General features: G+C 38.4%; 1 protein-coding gene across 1 annotated transcript in view; it reads left to right on the forward strand.

Annotated features, from left to right (window-relative positions):
• The window catches only part of TNNI3K (TNNI3 interacting kinase), a 296,569-nt gene that overhangs the window by 43,565 nt on the left and 233,038 nt on the right, over window positions 1–19,966 (forward strand). The window contains exon 6 of the mRNA XM_070405387.1: window positions 9,592–9,702. Coding sequence (XP_070261488.1) covers window positions 9,592–9,702 — 111 coding nt within the window. The remainder of the gene's footprint in view (window positions 1–9,591; window positions 9,703–19,966) is intronic.

A 19,966-nucleotide genomic window follows, 5' to 3' on the forward strand; every position in this document is an offset into this window, starting at 1 on the left:
CCCCGAGACCAAGCGGAAGCAAGCCAGTCCTGCAGGGGTTGTCTTGGCAATGGCTGCGCCCTCCCCTGAGCTGTTTCCCAGAGCTGTTTCCTGTAAGGGTGGGATTTGAGGCAGGAACCCGCCCTGGAAGCGTGGAGGCATATCTTTCTAAAGTGTGCTGCACCAGCACAGCCAAGGGTAAACCTGAGTGGGGGTGGCTGAAAGGCTTAGAAAAGACAGACAAGAGAATGAAAGCCAGGTCTCAGTGGGACACTGCTTCTCTGAGAGACAGCGACCACGCCCACAGCCATGCCTTTATTTTATAGCAGATGCTACGAGGCAAAGTAAGGGTGTGACCAAGATGTTTATAACATTCTCCTGGGTTTCAATCCTACTCAACTACAGGCACCTGAACTCTATCAAGCCTACATCACTCAGGCACGTGGGGCCACGTGTTTGGACCATAGGTTCAAGCTTACAACTACAGCTGTTGGCTATAATTGTGCTGAGAGGGCCCTGCCCTCCAAGCTGGGACTTGCACGTGGCAATGAGAGGACTGTGCCCTCTCATCAGTCCAAGGCTTGAACCTGTGCAAAACACTGGCTCCCCACAATAAAGTTTTAATTCTGTTTCTTCGTTACTGATGTTGTGGCCCCACCCCATAACAAAGAAACAATTTCCGGAGGATGAGGCCCAGGAATCAGGATTTTAAAAAGATTCCCAGGTGATTCTAATGTGCAGCCAAGGTTGAGAACCACTGCTATAGATAATATTAAACATATCTAAACGTGAAATTCTTTGTCCAAAAAATGAGCATGTTCAAAAATTAAATGAAGAAAATTTGGATATACTCGATGGACATTTTCACACATATTTGAGTGATGATTCCATTGATTCCACAGATGATGCTGAAAAGGAAAATTTTCCCATCAAATTTCTTAATAGTAGTACTCCTTCAGGAATGCCGTGTCATAAATTAAAATTGAAAGTGGGTGCAATCATCATGCTATTGAGAAATCTCAATAGTAAATGGGGTCTTTGTAATGGTACCAGATTTATTATCAAAATATTACGACCTAACATTATCAAAGCTGAAGTATTAACAGGATCTACAGAGGGAGAGGCTGTTCTGATTCCAAGAATTAATTTGTCCCCATCTGACACTGGCCTCCCATTTAAATTGATTCGACGACGGTTTCCCGTGATGCCAGCATTTGTGATGACTATTAATTAATAAATCACAATGACAAACTCTAGACAAAGTAGGCATATTCCTACCTGAACCCGTTTTTGCACATGGTCAGTTATATGTTGCTTTCTCTGGAGTTTGAAGAGCATGTGATGTTACAGTTAAAGTTCTAAGTATTTCATCACAAGGGAAATTAGTTAAGCACTCTGAAAGTGTTTTCACTCTTAATGTGGTGTACAGGGAGGTATTAGAATAAGTTTAATCACTTTATCAGTCATTGTTTGCATCACTGTTGTTTTCATATCATGTTTTGTCATTTTTATATCATGCCTCTGTTTTTGTTATATCCTTTTGTTACTGTTTATTTATTAATAACTTTATATATGATTTTCATATACATTTTACTAATTTCCTTTCATCTCTCACACTTCTATTATATAGAAAGGGCAAATAGCAATATTAAAATATCTCTGCTAATTAATTCCCTTTTTAAAAAAAATATATTTTTTTGATTTTTTACAGAGAGGAAGGGAGAGGGATAGAGAGTTAGAAACATCGATGAGAGAAAAACATCGATCAGCTGCCTCCTGCACACTCCCCACTGGGGATGTGCCCGCAACCAAGGTACATACCCTTGACCAGAATTGAACCTGGGACCCTTGAGTCCGCAGGCTGATGCTCTATCCACTGAGCCAAACCGATTAGGGCAATTGATTCCCTTTTAATGTGCACGAATTTCGTGCACTGGGCTACTACTCCTATATAATGAAGAGGTAATATGCAAATTGATCCTCACTCCATCATGCCGTCAGAAGATGGCTGAGCCCACAGAGGAAGCAGGGTTCCCATAACACAAGATGGCTGTTCCCACAGCAGAAGCAGGGTTCCTGTAACAAGCTGTAATGAGAAATCAGCAGGGACCTGAGGCTGCATGGCACCGGGCTGGGGCAGAGGACCTGAGTCTGTGCCCCCTGCCCAGTGGGGCTTCACGGGGGAACTCAGGCTGTGCCCCTGCCCTGGCAGCCGGGCCAGGGGACCTGAAGGTGCGTCAGGGGACCTGAGGCCACGCCCCCTGCTTTGGTGCCAGGCTGGGGGACCTGAGGCCATGCCCCCCAGCCAGTGGGGCTTGATGGGGGACCTCAGGCCTCACCCTCTGCCCCTGCAGCTGGGCTGGGGGATCTGAGGGTGTCTGGGGGACCTGAGATTGCACCCCCCGCACCTGGCACCAGGCCGGGGGACCTGAGGCTGTGCCCCCCTGCCCAGCGGGGCTTGATGGGGGACCTGAGGCTACACTCCCTGCCCGGCGGGGCTTGACAGGGTACCTGAGGCTGCGCCCCACACCTGGTGGGGCTTGATGGGGATGGTGCCAGCTGGGTCTGGATCTCTCCCAATAGGGGTGGGGCCAGCCGGGTCTGGTTCTCGTGCGATTTCGAGGTGCATGTGGGTGGTCAGGGACTTGACTGTGGGTCCTATGGCATGCCCCAGACTCTGACAGGAGGAAGATTTTCATACAGATTTTACTAATTTTCTTTCATCTCTGACACTTCTATTATAGAGAAAGGGCAAATAGCAATATTAAAATATTTCCTCTAATTGATTCCCTTTTAATGTGCACAAATTTCGTGCACCAGACCACTAGTATTACAGAAAACAATATAGCTCAACTCTGAGATATTACAGATAAAAAAATTGAGTTATTTCATGATTAAACATATTTGGGAACAGAGTGGACTGAGACATAAGATGAATATTTTAATAGAGTTAGGTCAATCTTAGGGGTAATGCATTTACTATACATATATAAACCTATACTCATAAGGATCTTGAGTTTACAAACATTTGCACATAAATAATGCCATTTGACCCTTCTTATAGTACTATACAGCAGGTATTAGATCCCCCTTTTAAAGGTAAAAAACAAAGAGTTAGGGCTTTCACATGAAAGGTAAAATATTGGGTCCTAGGCAGCTTGGCTCAGTGGATAAAGTGTCAGCCTGCAAACTGAAGTGTCCCGGGTTCAATTTTGGCCAAGGGCACATGCCTGGGTTGTGGGCTCGATCCATAGTTGGGGGCAAGCAGGAGGCAGCCAATCAATGATTCTCTCTCATCATTGATGTTTCTATCTCTCCTTCTCCCTTTCTCTCTGAAATCAATAAAGAAATATATTTTTTTTAAAAAAAAAAGAAAGGCAAAATATTGGGAGTAGAAGAGTCATTGGGAGTTGAGGCTAACTTGTCATATTGAGAAAAGCATAGGATTCAAAGTCAGAAGACCTAAGTTCAAATCCAAGTTCAATTTCAATTTAAATGTACATTAAAGAAAAATATTTTATGCTATGCTATGCTATGCCAGTTGAGTTCTTGTAAGACAGACTCTTAAAGGGACTTGAGAGTGCAAGAGATTTATGTGGAAAGATCAGCTAAAGCACTGTGGAAAGTAAAAAATGAAGCATGGACTTTGAAGTCAAACAGACCTGACTTTGTATCTAGCTGCAACACTTACAAAATATTTAGGCTTCTACAAGTAATTTAAATTCTTTGATCCAAACTATGAATAGCTATAACATAGACAAAATACAATTGGACCTAACATGAGGTTAGGGGCAGCAAGGCAGTTGAAAATTTGCGTATGACTTTGACACTTAACTGTAGTTGGCCCATTTCATCCACAAACTCAAGCAAATACAGATTGAAAACAGCATTTTTTATTGGGGATCTGTCTTGTGAAATCATGGTTGGGAATACAAAAATACTGTTTTCAGTCCACCACTGGTTGAATCTGAGGATGTGGAACTCTGTGAATCTGAAGGGCCAACTGCATTTGTTGAAAAAAAAAAAAATCCACATTAAGTGGACTCCTGCAGTTCAAACCATGTTGTTCAAGGGTCAACTATAATATTTGTCTAATGGGTAAGTTGTGGAGTTTGAAAAATGTGATGTGGATAAAGCATTTTACATCTTAATAAGCAATTTGTAAGTAACAATGATTGTTTTGTTATATTCTCTTTAGCATGGCTTGGTAAGACAAAAGTTTTATTTTTATAGTATTTGGTGAAAAATTGTTTAGATCAATCAGAGGTCAACCTGAGAAATCCAACCAAGATATGAAAGCATAATTTAGTACTTCTAATTTTTGACCTCACCATTTGACTATGCTAAAGGAATCATAACATACATTATTTTAATTCTACAAATTTTGGCTAAATAAGGAGAAAATACAAAGACAGTAGAAGAAAAGATGAATGTGTGTTTACTAGAATATGCCTGATAGATAAATATGTTATATGCTTCATGATTTACATATAATTTATTTTAATTTAGTTTAGCACAGTGCTTACCATAAGGTATACATTCATTAATAAATATTTGTTGAATTAAAGAGTATCTATCTTTCTACTGATTTATAAGAGTTCTTCATATATTAAATATACAAACCATTTGTCTGTTTTATGTGTTGTGACTATTTCTCCAATTTGTCATTTATCTTATATTGTGTTTTTTTATACTTTCATTTGCTCAAATTTATCACATTTTCCTCTATGTAAAAAAACACACAATTCTATGCTTAAAAAGACCTTCTCCACTTCCCTGCATTTAAATGCCTGCTCATCTGCAGGGAAAAATGTTTTAAGGTAATGTCTCTCCCATTTATCTCAGAGACTGCTCATGTCTTTAGCCCTCTCCATTCAAAATTAAAGGTTATTATTGAGTTTAAAGTTAATTCCTATGAATTTTTTCTGGAGGAGGGAGAACTAGTCAACATTTTCTAATTTCCAGTACTAGTTCAGAGTTTTTCTCTGTTTTATTCATTCAGTGATTTCAGTGGAAAACTAATGAAGTACAGGAAGTAAAGAAATGGGGGGAGGGGCATAAAAAGAAAGGAGAAAGAAGAGCTAAATGGTGGAGTCAAATCACTAACTTGGAAGTTTCCCTGAGTCCCAGACTTCTATGTCCAATGGTAATGAGTTTCACTGAATATTGTTGGGCAGGTATCTTTTAAGTGCTTTATATGTATTGTCACATCAGTTGTGGATGCAAAATTTATATGTATATCACATTAGGTTGAAACAGTTATTGTTCCCCTTTTTTATAACCAAGGATATTACTGTAAAAGGGTTCTATAACTCACCCCAGTTTGCATGGTCATTAGCAGAGCTGGAATTCTAACTAGGGAGACTTATTCTAGTATGTACAAACTTAATCCTGCATTGTAATTATCTCAAACTTGTAAAGAACAAAACATTTATTTCTACCTCAAAAACTACTACTTTTTAGTCTTCTCTAACTCAATATCATGTCATTCCCCAGCTATCTATTGCACTTGGAAAAAAATCTGTACACCTAATACCATGGCCAGTGAGACCCTACAAACGCAGATGTCTTTGATTTCATCTTGAACATTATTCCCCGCTCCCCCTTTTAATCTTCTACTCAACAATGGCTTTCAAATGCACTAAGCTTATCTCCATTTTAGGATTTTTACACTACTCCCTATCTTGAATGCCCATCGCTGAAATTGTAGCTTGGATTTCTTCCTTTTGGTATTTAATATTCATCTCAAAGACCACCTCTTCAGCGAAGCTTTCCCTGATTACTCAAATTAACGTAGCCTACGTTTATCACTTGCCTGTTTTATCTCATAGCCATTGGTACATCAGATACACACAGTAAAAGTATAAGCTCCATGAAAGCAGGGATTTAACTGTTGTACTCACTGCCGTGTTTCCCCTACTCAGAGCAATGTTTCCTACACCATATAGTCTCCATAAATATTTGTTGAGGGTCTAAAAAGTTTATTGAAAAGGAGAATGATGAAATCAAAACTGTGTGTGGGAAAACTTATATGGTAGCCATGTAGAGGAAGGACTACAATGAGAAAAGGCTTACTCAAGGAGACTAGTTAGAGGCCTATGTAAAATGGAGGGTGATAATAGAAATAAGGAGAAGAAATGTGATAAGTATTATTGAGTTAATACCAGTAATAGCTAAAATTGATTGAGTTGAAGGGGCTTAGGGTTATTTAGAATAAGAAAGTGCCATAAATATAAATAAGGAATGCTAAGAGATGACAGATGACCCTGAGAAAATTATGAATGGTATTCACAAAAGCAGTTTTGAATTTCTAATTTGAGATGGCATTGGTAGGCAGGATACATGAGATTTGAATTTATTAAAGATAAAGTTATCAGATTGTGTAAGAATTACCAAAGATGGAATATAGAATGAGAAAGGACTAAACTCCTAAATCACTAACTTTTTGGAGACAGTGACAATGAAGAGGCAAAGAAAAGGAAATCAGAAATATACGGCTTTATGAAACCAAAATAAAGAGGGATTTCAAGAAGATGATATGACTACAGAGATGAGGGAGATTATTGACATTTGATTTGGCAAACCAGAAGTTACCTCTTGAAGCTGAGGAGGTGGATTCAGAACAGTGATGAGGTCCTAATGCAGTGATGGCGAACCTTTTGAGCTCGGCGTGTCAGCATTTTGAAAAACCCTAACTTAACTCTGGTGCCGTTGTCACATATAGAAATTTTTTTGATATTTGCAACCATAGTAAAAAAAGATTTATATTTTTGATATTTATTTTATATATTTAAATGCCATTTAACAAAGAAAAATCAACCCAAAAAATGAGTTCGCGTGTCACCTCTGACACACGTGTCATAGGTTCGCCATCACTGTCCTAATGTTTCAAGTGGAAGAAACAGAAATGGTTATTTGTCTTGATTATAGAGGGCAAGAGAAGGGAGTAGTATGAGAAAAAGCAAAGTGCAATGAGTAAGGAGTGTGGTGAACTCATTTGGGATTTATCCAAGATTTGGGTCTACATAGCTAGGGATTACTAAAAAGAAATGAGATCAGAGTTGTCAGTAGTGAATATCGATAACTTTTCCCAGAAAACAAAGGAATGGATAGAGATAAAATTACCTTGGCTTCAGTAAAATAAATAAAAAAATAAATAATAATAAAAAAATTTGTTGTTTTTTTTTTTAAATAGAGAAAACAAATGTCTATAGACTGAGCAGTAGGAGCAGATGGAATAGTAAAAGAAGATGAAATCTTTATTTAATTTTCTTGGTAGAGTAGATGTGCAGAGTAGATTTGGAAACTACTGGCAAACCTCATTTCATTGCGCTTTGCTTCATATTGCTTTGCAGATTCTGTTTTTTTACAAATTGAAGGTTTGTGACAACCCTTCATCTAACCCTATTTTCCCAATAGGGTTTGCTCACTTCATGTCTCTGTGTCACACTTTGGTAATTATAAAATATTTCAAACTTTTTCATTTTTATTATGTTTGTTATGCTGATCTGTAATCAGTCATTGCTTTGGGGAATGAACTGTGCCTATCTGTGTAAGACAGTGAACTTAATCGCTAAAGGTTGTGTGTGTGTTCTGACTGCTCTACCAACTGGCTGCTCACTACTTCCTCCCTCTCCTCAGGTCTCCCTATTCCCTGAGACAAAAACAGTATTGAAATTAGGCCAAGTCATAACTCTCAAATGGCTTCTAAGTGAAGCAAGCGTTGCAAGTTTTTCACTTTTAATAAAAAACTGGAAATGATTAAATTTAGTGAAGGATGCATGTTGAAAGTTAAGATAGGGCAAAAGTTAGGCCTCTTGTGCCAGCAGTTAGCCAAGTTGTGAGTGGAAAGGAAAAGTTCTTGAAGGAAATTAAAAGTGCTACTCCAGTGAACACACAAATGATAAGAAAGCAAAAGAGCCTCATTGTGGATATGGTGAAAGTTTTAGTGGAATTATCAGGCCCGGGCAAACAGTGTCAGTCAGCTTGACGGAGACTCAGATATGGCACTCACCTGCAGGCTATGCAGGGGGAGGGCTCAACAAAGGAACAATGGTGTCTGCCAGCACTTCTGTCTGAGAGAAAGCTGCCCCTCCTTCTATTGCCCCAATGCCAGACAACTCAGCTCCTCCCCACGTGCTCCTGGTGTGTTTAGCATTGGAACTCAGAGTGACTGAGTCTGAGTAAGTCCCTGTGTGGGCTTTTTAAGAGGAATGCCTAGGAGTCCAGCTTCCCTCCTACTCAGCCACAATTCCCATTGTTTTTTAGAGAGAGAAGTTATGGGTTCTTCTCTTCCTGCCACTGGAACCATCAGCTGGGTGGGCTGGTGTGGGGCTGGAACCCCTCGCTCCTCAGGGAGGACCTCTGCAGCCGAGATATCCCTCCAGATTTTTTATCCATCACATGTGGTGTGGGACCAGCCAGTTCAGAATCTCCATCCTCTTACCAGTCTTAATGTGGCTTCTTCTTTATATATTCAGTTGTAGGACTTCTGTTCAGCTAGATTTCAGGCTGTTCTGAATGAAGGTTTTTCGGTAGGTTAGGTGTAATTTTGATGTAGTTGTGGAAGGATTCCAGTACTACATTTACCTATGTCACCATCTTGACTGGAACCCCCTAAACTTTGTTTTTTAATGGAAGAATTTCTTAACCAGCAGTATTTGAAATGATATGTATATGCATAAATGCAGTGGCCGATCCTGTGCCTACTTGACATTCTTGTCACTGAGTATGTTTGAGATGTTGATGGGCCAAGTATTACTTTGAGGGAGAGGGTTAAACAGGAAGAACTTTCTTTGCATTCCCTTCCATATCTGGTGTTTTGTGACTATGTGACCTTCCATATCACTCTTTTGAGTGTTCTGACTCATAAATTTTGGGTTTTAAAAATAATTTTTCATAAAGTTTTTTTAGAGAAATATTTCATTTTTTATGTTTAATATGTTTTTATCAACTATTTTTGAAGTTCTACCATGTACCAGGTATAAAAGGTTAATTACATAATGAAATTCAATGAGTGGTAATTGCTATTGATATTATTTAAAAGTTCTATGTCCCTTCAGAGATAGAAACACAATGCAAATAATAGTATAAATAACATAAATATTACTTTGTCATTTGAATAATTTATTCTCACTTATAAGCTCTAATGATACTCCCAACATTTTCCCTATTATAATGAGTCAAGTTAAGAAAGACTCTATTGATTAATTATATATAGAGCCCATGACCCATATGCAGTAGAGAAGAAGCAATTACCAAACTACCATGAAATAGTCCACGGCAGTCAGTTCAATACTGCAGTCACTAGAGAAAGGACATTTATTGGAGTGTCCTATACCTAAGTTGGAATTCAATTTGCAAGAGCCTCACCATAGGTAAATGTCCTTTCTGTCTTTCATGGTCAGGTGGTATAGGATTGTAACTGAATGGCCTGTCATTTGTTTCTACATTTCAACCATCTGAGAGCTGCTCCTTGCTATGACAGAAATCACTTAGGTTTTCTTTGGGTACCTAAACTGTCTGACAGTTAGGGAACCAATACATTCTGTTATACAGCATTCAGACCTGCTATTAGTATAAAGGTAACACTAAGGATGTGTTTCCTTACAGGATAGTGCAGAATTGATCACTTCCCTGCTTCACAGTGGAGCTGACATACAGCAGGTTGGGTATGGCGGTCTCACTGCCCTGCATATTGCTACAATAGCTGGTCACCTGGAGGTAAGTCACACCTTAGTTACCTGTAAAAATAAACCTGCCTCTTTGTATTCTTGTTCATATACTGGCTTCTTTTCAAATACCGGCTTCCTGGAAGTTGTTTACTTTTTAGCTACTAAACCCACTCATTTATTTTTTGGATCAAATTAAGCTATAAATGTTCTTTTGATAGTCAATTCAATCTACTTTATAACAGTGTAATAAAGCATCAATTAATATAAAAATGGCTTGATACACAGAGACTTTATAGCAGTAAGTAATAGTCTAGGTTTAGGAGTCAGACAGTTTAGTTTCCATCACTTACTATGTTTACCTCAAACAAGTTACTGTACATCAAGACATCTATCTATGTTTTCTTCATTTATAAAATAGAAATAGTAAACAACCTATTGTAATGATTAAATTAGATAATCCATGTAAAGCACTTTGCTGATTGTTTCATACAGAGTAAGGACTCAATGAAAGATTATTCATTGTGCACTAGATCCTGATCTAGTTGTTGAAGTGACATAGCAAGAAAGATAGGCAAATATTCATTATCTTAGAGTTTAGTTGTTGGGAATGAGACAGACAATAAAGAAAGTAAAATATTATACAATGTTAGTAGTGAGTACTAGGAAATAATAAGATGATGTAAAATGAAAACAGAGTGATGAAGAAGCAGGCACCATTTTATAAGCTATAATAGAGGCCCAGTGCATGAAATTTATGCACGAGTAGGGTCCTTAGGCCTGGCCGGCAATCAGGGCCGATTGGGGTCTTCCAGCTGCTGGCCGAGGCCTTCCTTTGTTCCGCGCTGCCCCCTGGTTGTCAGTGCACGTCATAGTGAGTGATAGAACTCCCAGTCTCCTGGTCAAACTCCTGAGGGGACACTTTGCATATTAGCCTTTTATATGTATAGATAGTGACACTATGTATCATATATATAATAGCACATACAGAAACCCTGAGGTAGAAAAGAGCTAGATGTGTTTGAGGGACACGAGTGAGCCAAAGTTATTACTGTAGTGTGAGCTGGAGGTGGAGTGATGGAGATGAGGTCAGGTGTCACACTGTAAGACTCTTACTTTCAATAAGTATTAGCATATTAATAGCAAAGTAGTTTTCTTCATGTTGACATTTTTACTCCTTACTATGTCATCTTATTTCCCACAAAATAAACCTTTTTAGTGACATTCATTGTAAGTATTAGGGAATTTGTGTTAATTAAGAGAGGGGAAATCCATATAGAGTCACTTAAATATAATCTTTTTATAAAAAATAAACCAATTGAGGCCAGTGATAAAGTAAATGAAAGGTAAGTATCAAGAAGCCTGAGTGGAAGAATTTTTGATGTAGACCTTGAGTGCTAGTGAAACACCTTTGAGCTCTGAATGCCAGGAAAATGACAGAATATTTTTGTAAAGCAAAATCCTTTTTGCCTGGTGCTAAATTAATTACATATGCAAGTGCTAGATCTAAAACAGGGTCAATAGCAAGGTGGTTAAGAGCTTTGTCTTTTCATCTCCTACTGAAATAGCTCTTTTCTTGCTTTGTAATCATAGTTTGGAAGGAACTATCATATTGATTCTACAAGCCTTAGGGAAAGTTCTACTAATATAATTCCAAATTGTTCTCTACTTTTTTTTGTGTGCAATTCTCCATGGGTTCTCTATCTTCCTTTATGAGCTGTTGTAACATTTAATGACTTTTAATGTTACTCATCAATGGTGCATAAAACAGGTGTACATTTATTAGGCTTTATTCTCTTCTTATCTAATAGACTAAATAAGTTATAGATCAGATAATAAAAGATAACGGTATCCCAAAAACCTCATATTAAAAAATGCAGAATTTTTTCTTTGACTTATTTCAAAACTATTAATTGTAATAAATACTCAATTTCAATGTGTTTTAGTTGCCCTCATAGTCATTCATTCATTTAACAGGTATTTTTGAGCCTCTACTTTTTTCATAGCATAGTGCTAGAATATGGGAATGACACAAGAACATATGACATCATATTTCCCCCTAAGCACTTTATAATGTAGTTGGACACACAAAATGAATACCCAGGAAAAATTACATAAGCAATTTAAAAGTAAAATAACAATCTATATATATAAAAACCCAGCAACCAGAACGCCGTAACGACCAGAGCAACCGGTCGCCATGACACCCACTGTGGCCAGCAAACCGGCTTGATTGGGGGGTGGGGCTGGCCAGCCAACCTCCCTCGGCTCTTCCCCCTAGCTGACCCCTCCCTTGATTGGCCTCTCCCACCCTGATCAAGGGCAGGGTGGCCGGCCAACCCCCCCCCCCCCCCGCCCCCCGCCGTGACCCTTTCCCCCTGGCCAGCCCCACCCCCAATTGGCCTTCCCCACCCTGATTGCTTACAGCCCCTCCCTTGACAAGACCATCCCCTGATCGGCCCTCCACCCCAATCAGGGGCAGGGCTGGCCAGCCAACTACCTGCAGTCCCTCTTCCCAGCCCTGATGGGCCCCTACCACCCTGATTAGACCACAGCCCCTCCCCTCAGCCAGCTCTGTCCCCCATAAGCCCTCCCACTCTGATCAGGGGCAGGGCCAGCTGGCCAACCAATCATGGCCCCCCTCCTCCAGGCTGCTGGCCCCTGATCAGTCACCCCTACCCCACTCAGGGGCTGGGCCAGCTGGCCTATCACACACAGCCCCTCCCCACAGACAGCCCACCCCCAACCATGCCCCCAAACACAGATCAACCCACAGCCCCTCCCCCCAGGCAGCTCCATCCCAGGCCGCCCCCCCCCCCACACCAATCAGGGACAGGGCCCACCAGCCAATTGCCCACGACCCCTCCCCCCAGCTGGCCCGGCCATGATCAGGCCCTGATCAGGGCAGTTCAGCCAGCCAACCTCCCGCCGTCTCCTCCTCCCAACAGGCCCAGCCCTGATCCACCCTGATTGGGACCGGGCCAGCCAGACCCCACCCATGCATGAATTCATGCACTGGGCTTCTAGTATAGTCATAATAAAGGAGGAGGAAAGAGTCAAAGACCAGAGTCAATTTAATAATTAGGAATAATTAGAAATATGAATGTCAAAGAATACAAAATTAGAACCCATCAATGTGAACTAAAAGATTTAAGAAAGGACTTATGAGAGGGATTTAAAAATGGGCTGAGCTTTGAAGAGTGGTGAGAACTGAACAGAGGAAAGAGGAATTATGTCCAAAATGTGAAGGAAGAATGATCTCAGCATATTCAGGTGAAAGTGAATAGAACAATAGCATGAAACATATTATGAAGAGTCCCTGTAGGTAAATTTCGATGTTAGAAATGGACCAGACTAAGGAAACTGATAATGGAAGACTAAGGAGTATAATTTAATTCAATAAGAAATTATTATGGTTTACAATGTATAATACACAAGACTAGATGGTGTGGTAGGTTAATAGAACACAGAAGCTCCCACTTTTTAAATACACTTATAATCAATAGGATTTTCCACTAGGAAATGGGGAGCCATTGAAACATTTTGAGCAAGAGAATGATTAGAGATTTAATAAATAATATGTTGAAGAGGATTTAATTGACCACAGTATTTAGTATAGATTCCAGAGTGACAATATGATGTTTAAGCAGACAGAGAAAAGGGATTGGGTAAAGGGTTCAATTTAGAGCAATAATCAATTTGTTCCAGACATGTAAATTTACTAATTAAATGTTCATTAATGATTTAGAAATATACAACTAGTATTCAGTGGAGAATTTGAGACTTAATTTAACTTTTTAGAAATCATATGTGCAGAGTTTATATCTGGAACCATAACAATAGCTGAAAGGTGCAAATTGGGTCTAATAAATGGCCAAGGATCAAGACTAAGAGAGACTATCCACAGAGACCTGAAGAATTAGTGAATAGCCATTGAGGAAACAGAGCAGGATGGGTCAGAGTGGTATAAGGAAAACAAGGATATTGTAGTATCACAATAATGCAGTGTATAGAGAATTTCAACAGATAAAGGATCCTGGGTATCAAATGGTACAGAGAGTTTGAGTATAGTATAATATATGTGTGTGTCTGTGTGTATATATATATATGTATATAGTATTTATTTCCTGTACCAAAAATTTAGATGCTTTTTCCACTCCTATTTTTTTACTCTGTTTAGGAGGGTGGTGACAGTGGAACAGTGGGAGTTTCCTTTCATTAGTAGTCACTTTCTTTTATTGCCTACCTTTCTCTGTAAAGCAATAACTGATGCCAAGTCTGATAGGCCTCTTTGTCTGCACATATCAAATTCAGACCCTCCATTAGTGTCTCAAGTGTGTTTGTCCTCCCATATCTGTGAATTCTATTAAACAATTTTACAATAAAATTTACATTGACTAGGCAGCTTTCTCCTTCAATAATAGAAGAGAACGTGCTGCGGTTTCCTAGACATGCTGACTGCAATTGCAATTGGAGACTCAGATTTAGATTTACTGTACTTTGAAAAGCAAGCAAATATTGGTTGCCCTGGCTCTCAATACTTCCCCCTGACTGATTTATCCATCTATCAATACATATGCATATGCTGCTTTATGCAAGGCCCAACATCCTGTTGGCATTCGATAAACATGTGTTAAACCCTCTTCTCCCCTTTGAGTTCAGGGGGAATGTGCATCATGTGCTCTCTCAACCATGAAGATTAAAAATATTAGCTGGCCCTAGCTGGTTTGGCTCAGTGGATATAGCGCCGGCCTGTGGATTGAAGGGGCCCCAGGTTCAATTCCAGCCAAGAGCACATGCCTGAGTTGCAGGCTCCATTCCCAGCACGGAGTGTGCAGGAGGCAGCTGAACAATGATTCTCTCTCCTCATTGATGTTTCTATCTCTCTATCCCTCTCTTTTCCTCTCTGAAATCAATAAAAATATATTTAAAAAACTATAAAAATAAGAATATTAGCTGACATTTGATAGTGCTTTATTATTCACATGCAATTGTCATTTGGTTATCCTGTGGGACAACTACCATTAGACTCAGTTTCTCAGTAAAGAAACTGAGGATTAGAGAAGTTAAATGACTTCCACAGGGCCATTCAGACAATAGATACATGAGATGGATAGGACTCAACCCTGGTTATCTGACTTCAAATGTGTAATCTTGTAAATAAAAGAACAGTTCCTCCCTTGTGACCCTTTTATGTATTGCTAAAACAGAGCTTACATCCATAGGACACAAATAATATTCAGAAAACAAAACATAAACTCTCTATATTACTATTTAAAGGCTAGACATTGCTACATATACAACAACATTAATTGGTTCAAGAATAACTTAATATGGCACTTAGTATATGGGCACCAAAACCCATGTAGATATAATGCATGTAGGTGAGCATATCACACACACACCTATACACACATACACATATACCTTAAGTGTAAACACTTTATACACAGTCAAATAACTCTTTAAAAGTTGTTATACTTGAGTGTGTCATGGTGTAGTTTTTGCAGTTATCAGAAGACCAAGTATCAAATAGAAAAAGCATGTCAGAAATAATGCAATATATAATGCATAGGTGTCATGGAGTATTTTATTTTCCACAAAAAGGCATAGTTTTATATACACTTTGTGGAGGTCAGAGTATTATTTTAATAGTTGAATTTATTCTATCCTACCTTATCCCACTTTCAGATTGTAAACACTTATCCAAGCACTGCTTTAGAAATGCTTCCCAGTTGTTATATAATTTATTTCTGATTTCAAGGAAATGCAATTGATGTTGTTCCAGTTCATTCTTAACTAAATAATGTAAATGTTTTAGGATAGAATTTTGTTTACCAAGAAGCTTCTGACTCTTTTATAATGGCTTTAGTTTTTCCCCCAAAGGCACAAACAAGCAGATGCTTAGAATTATAAAATGTGGGGTCTCTCTCTCTCTCTCTCTCTCTCTCTCTCTCTCTCTCTCTCTCTCTAACTTACTCATGAGTTTTACAATTAAAACGTATCAGATCTGCCTCCAATCCTATGAATAAGCGATAGTCCCTTGTGAACTTCATTTGGAATCAGAACTAATAGTAACACACACACACACACACACACACACACACACACACACCAGTTATATTTAATAGCTTTGAAATGATAATGAAGTACAAAACATATCAATTGACTTAATCCTCACTTGGGATTTTATCTGCATATTCCTTATGAGAAAGCAGTTAAGTAACTTGTGCAAGGTGACAGCTAATAATTTGTAGAGCAGGTGCTCACACGCTGTCAAGTGTCAGAGCCAACTCTCACTCACAGTGATGTACTGCCCTTCTAACCTAGGTATTTTATATTTTTATTGCTAATGTAAATGACATTGTATTTTTTAATTTTTATAGTTTATTTATAAAAAGTGTATTTTTATTAATTTTTAATTTTATAACCATTGAACTTATTGATTTATTGTTTCTATAGATTTTTAGGTGAGTCTTTTGGATATTTCTGGTTTATTATTAAATTTCTTAAGTGCAGTAATAATTTTTACTTATTTCCAATAATTAAACATATTACATTTCTCTTTCCTAATTGCTTTGGCTGATACTTCCAACACAATTGTCATTCTTTAGTTGAAACATCTTGGTCTCCCACAATGACACAATCGATCATGGCACATTTTTCTCCTTGCCTGGTATTGAACTTGCTTTGCTAATATTCACAAGCGAGGTTGGTCTATGGGCTACTTTTTTGGATCATTATATTGGTTTACTAGGGCTTTCAGAACAAAACGCCACCGACTGCATGACTTACATAGTTTATATTCTCACAATTTGGAAGCTAAAAGTCTGCTATCAAGAGGTAGGCAGGTTGATTTCTTCTGAAATTCTTTCCTGGACTTGCAGATGACTGCCTTCTTGCTGTGTGTTCACATGGTTGCATCTGTGCATGTATATGCCTGGTATTCCTCTGTGTCCTAATCTCCTCTTCTTATAAGGACATCAGTCATATTTTATTAGAGACCACCCCAACTTAATGACCTCTTTAGAGGTCCTGTCTCCAAATACAGTCACATTCTGAGGTACTGGGGTTCAGAGCTTCAATATATGAATTTGACATAGATGGGGAAACAAAATTAAGCTCATAACAATAATCTCTGACAGCTTTTGGAATAAGTGCTCTGCTGGATTTGTGAAACGAGTTCAGAAATCTCTCTCTCTCTCTCTCTCTCTCTCTCTCTCTCTCTCTCTCTCTTTCCTTCTCACTCACTCACTCCCTCCCTCTCTCTCTCCCCCTCCTTCTCTCTCAGATTTAGGAGTGTAACTCTATCTCATTTCGAAGCATGCTGCACTGTTGACAATCTTTTATCTGATAAGTCTCCCTAATTTTTGCATGCATTGGGGGCTGCCATAATTCAGGTGCAAAACATATAGCAAGGGCAAAATATACCAACCAATGGACATCATTGTAAATTTTTGTAATATCACTTCAATGAATGCCATTAATGATTGATAGGTATTCTAACACTAGTCATTGGCATTAATTGTAAACTTGTTCTGAATAGTCATTTGCAGTCCCATGATGTCACTTTCTGATATACCTTCATGTCAAATGGTTACATCCGCAACTACTAGTAAACCTTTATTGCACACATAGTCTTAAATAACCAAGACCTGATTTAAGAACACAACATCTTCTCTGCCATTCAAAAATGGTTCTCTCAGAAGTTGAAACTAGAAACTCTGTGCCCTAATTGCAGAATGTGTCCTGTGTTACAGAATTCTGTTTATTAAGGCAAGGAGGCAGGCTTCTACTGTTTAGGCTTTTGATCTGGAGATTGAGAGAAGATCATAGATCATGCATTGTAATCAGTAATTTTATGATCTCAGAGCAATGTCTTAGGCATGTTTCAATTATAAGAGTGGTGTAAGAGGACACTAGCTTGAGTGTCACTTTTATGTTTGGCACTTGAGTCTTTGCTAGAGAATCTATTAGTTACTCTTAAACATTAAGTATTGCTCTCAGGGTGAGGTAAAAGAGCACAAGCAGGAAAAGCTTTGTAGGCTAATAAAAATGTAAATGAGAGGTTCATCAGCTTGTTACCCTGGAAAATGATGAAATAAACATCACCTGAGAAATTAGAATCAAAGATTATTGCTAATCAAATCAACCTGATGAGAAATTTCTTTGTAACCATTCTATGATTTATGTGAATTTTCCTTTTTATGCCAACCCTTCTATGCACTGAATTTGATTCCAACATTCTAGGTCCTCTATACATTAAAAAAGAGATGATAGATGATAGATAGATAGATAGATAGATAGATAGATAGATAGATAATAGATAGATGATAGATAGATAATAGATAGATAATTTGATTTATCTATTTGTCATATATTACTTATATATTAATCATGTTATATAATGCATCAGCTAGGCAGAAAAATTTATGTTAGATGTTTGTGACAAAAAGAGACAGTTATATATTTTAATGCCACTCTCCCTGACGGGAATTTGAAGGCTTTGTTTTGAATCAAGGTGTCTGTTGCTTGCTCAAGTCATATCCCCAGAGTTTTAGAGCCTCCAAGCTCCCTGTGCCTCAGGAGGGCAGGAAATGATTACTCTTTTCCCCCCTCCATTAGAAATACATCAAAAGATCAATATTTTATACCTGACCTTCTAATATAGTTGTAAAGTACACAGTGAACACTACTTACTTTTTTTTCAGGGATATTTCATTCTGGGATGGTATTTAGGGAGTAGAGGCTTTTAAGTATTTTATCTTTTCTGAACTTTGTGTGAGTTATTCTCCTTGATGGCTCCCTTTGGTGGATCTCCAAAGAACCTTTAAAAACTTGCTGAGTTTGGGGTGGTGGGAGTGAGAGGCTAGAGCCCCCATGACTGGCTCTCAGCAGCGTCCCTTTCTCACAGCATCTCTCTTATGAGGTGTCCTTCAAAGGCACTTAGCACCTCTGCCTCTTATCACTCATTCTTGCACAACTGAATATCAGATCAATTTAGCAATTATAAAGCATGGAACCAGTAAGGAAGGCACACAAAGCCTACTAGAGTTACTCTCAGAAGCAATTCAAGTGTAACCCCTTGAAGCATCTTTAACCTTGCTGCCCTCTTACTTTGCTCTGTGCCCTGAAGCAGGCTACTAACCAACTCTCTTAGCTATGGGCTGAGCTGTCTCCTAGTTACTGCAGATCTCCATACCTGGGAAGGTCCTGCCAGGAGCTGAAGAATCATTCTCATAATTCTTTCCTGAAAATATATACATTGAGCTTATCAGGAGACTTGGGGAAATTTCAAATTAAATAAGACAAAGAACAACGGCTGCAAATCTTTTGTCTAGAACTGTCAAGGAGATCCCTGTTGGATGCCAATATGGTGCTTCAGTTTTCTTTACATTCATATTGCACTTACTCTCCTGGACTTAATGCAGTAGTATTCTGACTTATAAGATCTGTCTCCCAATCTGTTATCATTCACTTCATTCTAAACATTCCTGAAAATTTATCAGCTTCTCTGAAGCATGGTAAAGTCACCCCTCTGACCAAGAACCTTGTTGACCCCACAATATACCCAGCAGGGGATTAAGTCAAAATGATCCAGCTCACCTATTTCTTCAACCATGAGTTCTCATGCTCTTCATCTTTCAGTCAATGATCTAGATTAAGTTAACTGTTCCCCATGTATATGTCCCTTTTCATATACATTTTTATCACACTATAGTTTCATTATAGTTTGCCTCTCCCACACATTCTCAAACTTCAACTGAAAAGACACCTTCATGAAACAGCTGGATAACCACTAGCCTGAAGTGTTTCCATGTTCTCAACAACCAGAGCCCTTTATCTATACATTTTTCATAGCATCAACTCTGCTTGTTTTATAAACATGGTTCTATGTGATTTTTTAATATTATGCTTTTCCATACAGTAGGCTTTTAAAAATGTTTGCTGAGTGAATAGGTTAATAATTATTCAAGAGTTGTTTCAGACAACAACAACTCTTGAATAGAAATTATGCATAATGAGGAAAATTATTTCTCCTCTCAATAAAAGCCAAAGAAGAGTTTATAATAATAACATTTATTAGAAAAGTAGCTTACAAAATCACAGGTAATTTTCATGAATAGCTTCATACAAATTATTCTTATAAAATCTATAAAGTAATGATCAAGTTTTGCCTTGAAATTTTTCTCTCTGCCCATTCAGTATCTGTTTTGACCTATATAAAGGAGGAATTTGGACATAATCCAATGATGAAGTTTAACCATTAACAAAAGAGTTACAGGGCTTAAATGTATACCACTCCACAAAAAAGA

This window comes from Myotis yumanensis, unplaced genomic scaffold (genome assembly GCF_028538775.1).
Source record: "Myotis yumanensis isolate MYYU_CA2020_CCGP unplaced genomic scaffold, mMyoYum1.0.hap1 SCAF_2, whole genome shotgun sequence".
In the NCBI taxonomy this organism is placed as follows: Eukaryota; Metazoa; Chordata; class Mammalia; order Chiroptera; family Vespertilionidae; genus Myotis; species Myotis yumanensis.